Genomic DNA, 8980 nt, shown 5'->3' on the forward strand with positions numbered 1-8980 from the left:
TTCTTCTATTCTTAAGGAGTGCTTTGCCTATTTGGGGCTTTTTTCCATTCCATACGAAATTGGAGATTGCCTTTTCCATCTCATTGAAGAATGGGATTGGTATTTGTATTGGGATTGGTCAGTCCTGTTTTACAACAGTGGCACTATGAAGTATTTGTCCTTTTGTGACTGAGGTATTTCACTCAGCATAATGTCTTTCAGGGTCACCCATTTTGAATACTACTTCATGAGTTCCTTGTTTTTCAATGCAGCATTGTATTTCATTGTGTGAATATACCACAGCTTCTCTATTCATTTGTTGATGGGCACTTAGGTTGTTTCCAACTCCTTGCTATTGTGAACAAAGCCGTGATAAACATGGTGGTGCCTATATTTGCTTGGGTGGCAGTTATGGTCTCTTTGAGGCATATTTCCAGTAGTGGAATTGCTGGGTCAAATGGTATCTCTATTTTTTGAGAAAGCGCCATACCGCCTTCCACAGTGGTTGCACCATTTTACACTTCCTCCCGCAACGAATAAGGGTCCCAATTTCTCCATGACCTCGTCAGCATTTGTAGCTTGCTGTTCTGTTAAATTTTGCTATTCTTAATGGGATGAGTTGCTTTGCATCTCTCTTAGAGCTTGGGATTTTTAACATTTCATCATGTGCTTGTTAACCATCTGAATGTCTTCTTTGGTGACATGTCTGTTCATATCCTGTGCCCATTTTTCAATTGGATTGTTTACCTTTATCTTGTGGTGTATATGTCCGAATTTGAGAACTGTCTTGAAAAATAAGTGGCCTGGTACAGTTTGACAGTGTTTCTTTTCTTTGTTGGGGAACACAAAATGTTTTAAATAACATGATTTCTCAAGTTTCCATAATCCCAAATTACTCATTACTGTAGTGTGGATTCTGAAGTTTCTAAGGCAAGACCCAAATCGCTGGTGGGTTTGAATTGTTGATCTTTTGGTTAGTAGACCCACACGGTATCAGGATTCCTTAAATATATATTAATAAAAAAGATTATATAGGACAAACGGAATTGGTTTTAAATGTCAAAGTATACAGCTGATTGTAATGTCTTCTGGTATCTTAAGAAAATGTTGAGAGGAACTAAGACTCCTTCAAGAAAACAACGTCAGATTTGGGCAAGAAAGAAAAATTATCTACATCCTGAATTACTACAGAAAATGGTTTCATTTGCCTTCTGGTTGCAACAGAACTTTATAACCATCTTTTTGCTCCTCTCTTATCAGCAATTTCCTTTTGGTGACTCGCATTCTGCTCTTATCAACAGGCTTGGGGGTTCCCTGAACCATGATTAGAAAGGAAGGCAAATTAAACTCATAAACTAAAGAAGCTGACAAAATAATTAAGCTCTATTTAAAAAATGAACAAGTGCCAAATTCCTATACATCTATTTAAACTGCCACCAACCCACGACAGTGGAAAACTACTGTAAAACTGGCACCAACGACTCCTGTGTATGACAAGGAACAAAAATAGGTTCTTTTTATCCTAGCATGACTGAAATGCTCCATGCTTCTCTAAAAAAAAAAACCTCCCACAAAACCAAAACCAAAAAAAAGGACTAATGAAGAGTACGTTAAACGCCACAATTAACGATTAGCGTTTAACTATAAATAGAAAAAAAAAAAAAACCAACCTGCTGAACGCTTTATACGCAAGATGACTTTCCCTTCTTTGTTCGGATCAATTTTTAACCTAGTCGAGGTGGGGAGGCGCATCTCTGGCTCAGGACCAAGAGTGGGCGTGGGGTCCTGACTGAGCTCTGACCAGAGTTACTGTGCAGGTTAGATCGTCGCAGATTAGGAAGGGCCCAAGATGCCCAGTGCACAAGGCTTTGCCTTAGAAGGTCAGTGGACGCCGGGCCGGCTGCAGTGGGCTCGCCTGGGGGCCACCCTAGGAGAAGGAGGTTCACAGCTGAGAGCACCAGGGATACCAGAGCTGTTCACAGTTCCCCCGCGGGCCTCCTGCCCGCCCTGCTGGGGAGTTGACTCCGCCCCCGCCCACCGTCACGTGACGGGAAGGGGGCGTGACCGGAGCGCGCGAGCCCGGGGGCGGGCCGAGAGGAGGAGGGCGCTAGAATGTGAAGGATCGTGGTGTCTCGGCGTGTTCAGAGCGGTGGCGACGCGACCGATGACAACATTAGGCCGCGACGCACTATCAGCTGGCCGGCGGTGGTAGCGGCAGGCATTGGCTTTGGTCGCGGCTGGAACCTCCGCGGCTCTTTGGCTGACGGGGGAAGTAGTGGGCCCTCCCTGACTGGTGTACCGCAGGGTCGGAGTTCCCGCCTACCTCGCGGGCACGGCCGGCAGCGCCTCCCCGGCGGCGAGGCAGTGCCCTCGGTGTCAGCTGGCGCCCCAGCTGGCGCCCGTGACTGAGGACGAGAGAAGTTGGGGTCCCACCGGACGCGTGCAGGGCCTCAGGTCCCAGAGGAACCGACCCCCTGCGTCCCGCCTCCTCGGGGGATACGCGCTGGTGAGTGTCGCGCCGGCCCCTGAGTTGGGACGAGATGTCTGCACCCTCTGGGTGGCTGTCCCCCCTTGTCCCCGCGTTCTGAGCTCAGCCGGCGAGGGCAGTGGGAACACCCCGCGCTGGAGAGTTCCTCTTTGGCTCCTTTGTCCCCTTTTGGAGGGAGGTGGCTCCTGGGGCCGGCGGGGTTTGAGTGTTCGGGGCCCACTGAAGGTGTGTCTGCAGCTTACAAAAGCCTCAGCAGAGGAGCCGGGCAGGAGGCGTTTCGCACATTTTGGCCACGCGTAGTGTGTGCTTTCTCCTGAAGTTTGGGCGGACGACGGGGTCTCGCCGGAAGCCCCTACGCCCTGGAGAGCGGCGCTTTGTCTCGGTGCGGTTAAGGCGAGGCTGGGTTTTCCTGTGACAGCCCCAGAGCTGCTGTGCCGTGCACCGCAGACCGCACCCGCCTTGCAGAGCCCGGAGGCATCGTGTTTGTTCCTCTAAACCTCAGTTTCCTTGGTCTTCTTGTAACGTAGGAGGAAAGGCGAAACCCTTGCTGTACTTTGACTTTAATGTTTGTTGGTAAGCTTCTCCCTCTCAAGACGGGGATCAGATTCCAAGGAGCTTCACATGCAGCCTTTGGTTCTTTGAGCCACCCACTCAAAAGACTGGCTGAAGCAAAGCAACAGTAGATGCAGATTTTCCATTCACAAAAGTCATTTAACACGCTCCTTTGTGAGGGAGTTTTGTATTTGCTGGATGTCACCTAATTTCATTTTTTCTAAATACCATCCGAAATAATAACTTGGGCTCCAATTTAAGCATATAGGGAAAACACATTTAACGGATAAGAGCGTGTTTGCTTGAAATAAATAATATAATGGGTTTCGGCTTTTGGAACACTTAAGTAACTTGGAAGTTGTGTGAGAATCTATTAATTAACTTCACTTGAACAGCCTTAAATTAGTAACATTATAGATTTTTTTCGAGTCCTGGTAGCACAGTGGTTAGTGTTCAGGTCAGCGGTTAGAGACGTGATTGTCTGCTTTCATTAAGATTTGTAAATGCCTTGGAAACTGTGCGATGCAGTATACCCAATACTCAATTCACTTGGTACCATGCAAGTTGTAATCAGCTCTGCTGTAGTGGGTTTTTGGTAGAGCCTTTCAAATAATAATAATAATTTAAAATAGATTTTTTCCTTTTCCAGAGAGTTCTACGAACAGCATAGATTGTGGAGGCATGTGGAAAAATTGCTTGTTAGGTTTTTTTCCATCTCAGCTCCATATATTCTATAGACTTGATAGTGCTGGGAGACTGTTATCAGTTTCTCAGCTTGCTAGAACATGTTTTTCAGTGAAATCATTAGGCTTGGGCATGTTTTCTAAAACAGGATGGGAAAGGCAGAAGATTTAAAATGTTCATGACTTGGAAGTACAACTATTTACAAATAGTGGTGGTGGTGGTTGTTGTTATGTGCCCTCGAGTCGTTTGCGACTCATAGCGACCCTATGTACAACAGCCCTAAACCCTGCTCTAGCCTATCAATTTGTAGTAAATGTATATGATATTCTTGTTCAAGGTGCTGGGAAAGAGCACAGATGAAACATAAGAACTACCTTTTAGATCTTTAATTATGGAGATTAAGTTGTTGAGGTCAGATTCCGTGTGAACAGTTTGAGCCAAAATATGGCTTATATAGGTGCTCATAAGCTTGTTTATTAAAAATGGTATAGTGATGGTTTATTTCTCTTTCACTGAATCATTATCATATCTCTAGTGGAAAGCTGCTGCTAATAGGATGTTACTGTATTTTAGAGCCACATATATTTCCTTTAGCTTGGTAACGGTTATAAATTAGGTGTTTTATTTATTCTTGGTCTTTTTCAGTTATTGTTATGTACCATCGAGTTGGAACCATCCCATAGCTTATTCTCCGCAAGGTTTTCAGAAGCTATTCCATGCAAGGAGGTGGTTCATCTTTCTTCCATGGAATAGCTGGTGGATTTGAACCATGTACCTTCAGATTGGCAGTGTAGTTCCTTAGTGCTAGGCCACCAGAGCTCCCTAATATATTGCACAGGAAGAGATTGCACATTTTTCTCCTGTGGAGCAACTTCTGAATTGAAACCGCGTACTTTAGCATTGGCAGCACAATTCCTTACCACTAAGCCACCAAAGCTGCTTTTTAAATGGAAGATATTAAAACATGCTTTGTAACTAAATATTAAACTCTAATGAAATTATGTTTTTGTTTACTTTGATGCAAAAGGACCTTTTAAAAGAATAAAGTACAGTTCTTTTTTAGTGAATGCACCTCAGAACATTTAATCGTGCTAATGTGAAACCTATACTTGGATCAAGAGGCAGTCGTCAGAACATGCAGGGCAACACTGCATGGTTCCAAATTGGGAAGGGTGTACGCCAGGGATGTGTCCTGTCTCCATACCTTTTCAACCTGTATGCAGAGCATATTATCCGAGAGGCTGGGCTCTATGAGGAGAAGCGTGGCGTTAGGATTGGTGGACGATCTAGCAACAATCTGTGTTATGCAGATGACACAACCCTGCTCGCTGAAACTGAGGAGGACCTCATGCACTTACTGCCGAGGGTCAAGGACTGCAGCCTTCAATATTGACTGAGGCTCAATGTCAAGAAGACAATTCTCACCACTGGACCAATCGGTAGCATCAGGATGGATGGTGAAGAGATCGAGATTGTTCACAGCTTCAGTTTGCTCGGCTCCACAGTCAACACTCTTGGCACCAGTAGCCAGGAAATAAAAAAACGTATTGGATTGGGAAAGTCTGTGGTTAGGGACCTCTCTAAAGTACTCAAGAGCAACGGTGTCTCTCTGGAGACTAAGGTGCGCCTATACAGGCCATGGTTTTTGCAATCACTTGTTATGCATCAGAGAGTTGGACAATGACTAGGGAGGACAGAAGGAGAATTGACGCCTTTGAGCTGAGGTGCTGGAGAGGAGTATTGAATGTACCATGGACTGCCAAGAAAACAAATAGATTCATCCTGGAGAGGGTTAAAGCAGGCTGCTCCTTGGAGGCAAGGATTCTAGGGCTTCGCCTGACATACTTTGTACATGTTGTAAGGAGAGACAGGTCTTTGGAGAGGGACATCATGCTGGGCAGAGTGGAGACAGCGCAGGAGGGGAAGACCCTCTATGAGGTGGATTGATTCAGTGACTGGGGTGATCGGGATTGGTGTGTCGGAGGCAATGAGATTGGCACAGGATAGAGCAGGGTTTAGGGCTGTTGTACATAGGGTCGCTATGAGTAGCAAATGACTCGACGCACATAACAACAACAATCTTAATACATTTAAGTTTGATAAATTTTATACATAATCATTCAAGTTATTGAGACAAAATAATTGATACTTAGATGTGGTTTTCTAATTTGCAAAATTTTTAACCCAGTGACAGTGTTTAAAGTATTAAAATAGCAAAGATGAAAATGTAGAAGTGATCTTGGTGCCTTGGTCACTTCTAAAGTAGTACATAAGGGTTCTGCCTAACTTTTATGAATAAGGCCTATGAGTAAGAGAGAAGTGAAACTTGAATGAAAAGGCCCAAGACATACTTCTGTTAAACAAGTTGGCTGGAATACAGAGATGAATAGAGGTCATTGGTTTGATGGAAAACATAAAAAAAGCAATCTGGTCTAAGGTTGGAAAGCTTAATCTTTGAGAGATTTTTCCTGTGTTCCCACCCCTATATATGATCGATAGCACACAAATGAAGTTGGTCTCTTCTGTGCAACTTGGTAGAATAGATTTCTCTCCCTGACAGATGTTTCCAAGTTTGGAAGGAAGAGCTTATCAAAGATCTTGTGGGCAAGAAATCCTTGTCTTGGAACATCATACTCTCTCAAACTTTATTATTAGCACCTTTGCTAACAGATTTCTGGACCGTATTAAATTATTTTGACAGCAGTTCTCTAAATCCTTAGCTGTTATGCTCATTATTGAATTTCCAAATACTTAATATTTATTGGAAAAAAAACTCCAAAAACACCCAGCCAAGTTCCAACTGTATGACCGGACAACAAAGAACAGTTATGTGATAATGTAATCCAAACTAAATACCAGAAGAAAGAATATTAGCTTGGGAGATGGAGAATGACTCTGGAAGCTTTCTTGTTGGATGTGATTTTGAGTTAGATCTTAAGTTCGAGTATCTGCAGATATGTGTGTGTTTTAAGGAATTATACAACTGGAACCAAAGTACTTAGTTTGGGTTAAGCACAGTTTATCTATTTGTATAACTGTATGAAGAATCCCTTTACAATTGTTGAATCTTACCAGATAAAATCATTCACACACCTTTTAAGAGCTAATTATTTAGAGTACTTGAGTTTTGGAAGTGTCATTGGTTCAGTGCAAACAAGCTCAGAAAATGAAAATTATTATTCTGGCTCTGTATTTTATACAAGTAACATGCAAATCACCGGATCTTAGCTTCCTCATTTGTAAAATGAGGGTGTTAACCCTACTGCACATGATTTTAGGAGGATTTGATTAATACAGATGAAAGTGCCTACCTCACAATACATAGGAACAGTAAATATGAAAGTATTTAAAATATTTCTTTGTTTCTGGCTCTTTAAAAGAATGTTTTGCTTCTTTTATTATGAATGCTAATCTCCACTTGACTGTTAGGTTGACCCATAAAATTAAACTTGTCAGTATCAGAGTTTTAGATCTTTTTCTTTCAGGAAAACGTAATGGTTTCTAGTAGAAACTAGGGTTACTTGTGTTACATTTTAATGTATAGACAACAAAGAGTGCTGTACCAGCTTTAAAGCATTAAGTAAGGAATACATTTAACTGATAATTTAAACCTTTGTGTTTTTCTTCTTCAGAGAATTTGTTTTGAAGTTATCTTTATCATTTTATATATGTGTGTGTATGTGCATTTATATCTATTTATTTTAGTAGGGCTTTCCTGATATTAAGAAAAATAATCAAAATATTCTCTATTTTTTGGTGACATGATGACTGTAACCATTAAGGACCTTTTGCTGCTGTTTTATTTTAGAATCCATTATTTTTTAGAAGTTTAATGGACTTCTGTGTCATTTCTTATGGAAGCTTTTGCTCGAGTAGTAGCTGCTTACTCTTTATAAATCTCAACATTTCATTATACTTTATGTGCTCTTTATAGTGTTTATGATCCATGGAACAGTCTTCCTATTATAATATTTGTAAAGAATTTTATTATAAAAAAGGTAAAGATGAGTAGTATTATGAAGAAAACAGTTACCATCTTCTCTAGTCACAAAGGACTGGGGGAAGAATAAAAGGAAGTGTTTTTAAAGTAGGAAGGTCCTTTACAGATAAAAGAAGGTTTTGATTTAAGACTGTTAAAAATTTGATAGCTTCAGAGGAAGATGATTACAACATCTGAAAGTAACTTAGTAGGTAAATTGATCATAGTAATAATAGCATATGTGCGTGGAGTACTTACTATGTGCCAGGTAATGTTTTACAAATACGTATGTTACACGTTTAATCTCCATTGTGACCCTAAAGTGGCTGTGGTGGTGCAGTGGTTCCATGCTTGCTTGCTGACTGAAAAAAAAAAAAGATCAGGTTGGGGGAAAAAAAAGGTCAGAGGTTCTCTCTCTGTTGGAGAATGAAGTGACAATCTGCTTCTGCAAAGATTTACAGCCTTGGAATTCTATGGGGCAATTTCCTGTTATATGTGAAAATTGACTTGACATTGATGAGTCCTTTATTTTCATCTCCATTTTATAACCCTGAGAATCAAGCCATTTTCTTGGCCTTTTTCAAAATACAGGTGTGAAAATTGGGGCATTGCAGAGGTTACCAGGTAGTAGAGTCGATTCAAATTTAAGGTTTAATTTTAGAACTTGCTCTTTTAAACACCACATTCATACTTTATAGATTGTGGTTTTTCTTGTGATAAATCTTGACCTTAATTATTTTTTCCTGGGTGATATAAAAGGTTAAGTGCTCAGGTAACCCTTATTGGCTTGAAGCCTTTTTTTTTGTCACTGTTCATGGTTTATTTGGTGTTTTAGTTGGTATGATACTGTTGCAGTGCTTATATGTAGATCTTTACATTTTACATCACATTATCAGAGTTGCATTATACATTACTCTGATAAATATAGTACACAAAATAAGATCCTTTAGAACAATAATGTACAAGACATGCAATATTGAATTTGTACATTAGAGCACAGAATGTGACTAAAAAATAAAAAGCTTATACTAGGCCAAAGTTATTTAACACAGTAAACATTCTAGTTTGAAGGACAGTTGCAGCATGTGCAGTATTGGCAGTGGTGTCTGAGACGTGGTGGAATTCTATTACACTAACCAGTTTAGAACTGCACAAGGTAAGTACCACCATCAGAACATAGCTGTAGGGTTTTATGGACCATTCCTATGTCTACCTTTAGGAAACAGATGTTTTTCCTATGTCATATTTTACTGCTTTAATCAGACTGAATAAAAAGGACAACATGCACAACCCCCAAC

The 8980-nt window shown here is 41.2% G+C and overlaps 1 protein-coding gene across 1 annotated transcript in view; it reads right to left on the reverse strand.

Moving 5' to 3' along the window:
- Window positions 1–1731, reverse strand: part of LOC102870480 (protein spire homolog 2-like) — a 39451-nt gene extending 37720 nt beyond the window's left edge. Inside the window, exon 1 of the mRNA XM_006882588.1 lies at window positions 1650–1731. Within this exon, the coding sequence (XP_006882650.1) occupies window positions 1650–1731 (82 nt within the window). The remainder of the gene's footprint in view (window positions 1–1649) is intronic.
- Between the last annotated feature and the right edge of the window lie 7249 nt (window positions 1732–8980).

Source organism: Elephantulus edwardii, unplaced genomic scaffold (assembly GCF_000299155.1).
Source record: "Elephantulus edwardii isolate Elephantulus edwardi_28Jun2011 unplaced genomic scaffold, EleEdw1.0 scaffold00021, whole genome shotgun sequence".
NCBI lineage: Eukaryota > Metazoa > Chordata > Mammalia > Macroscelidea > Macroscelididae > Elephantulus > Elephantulus edwardii.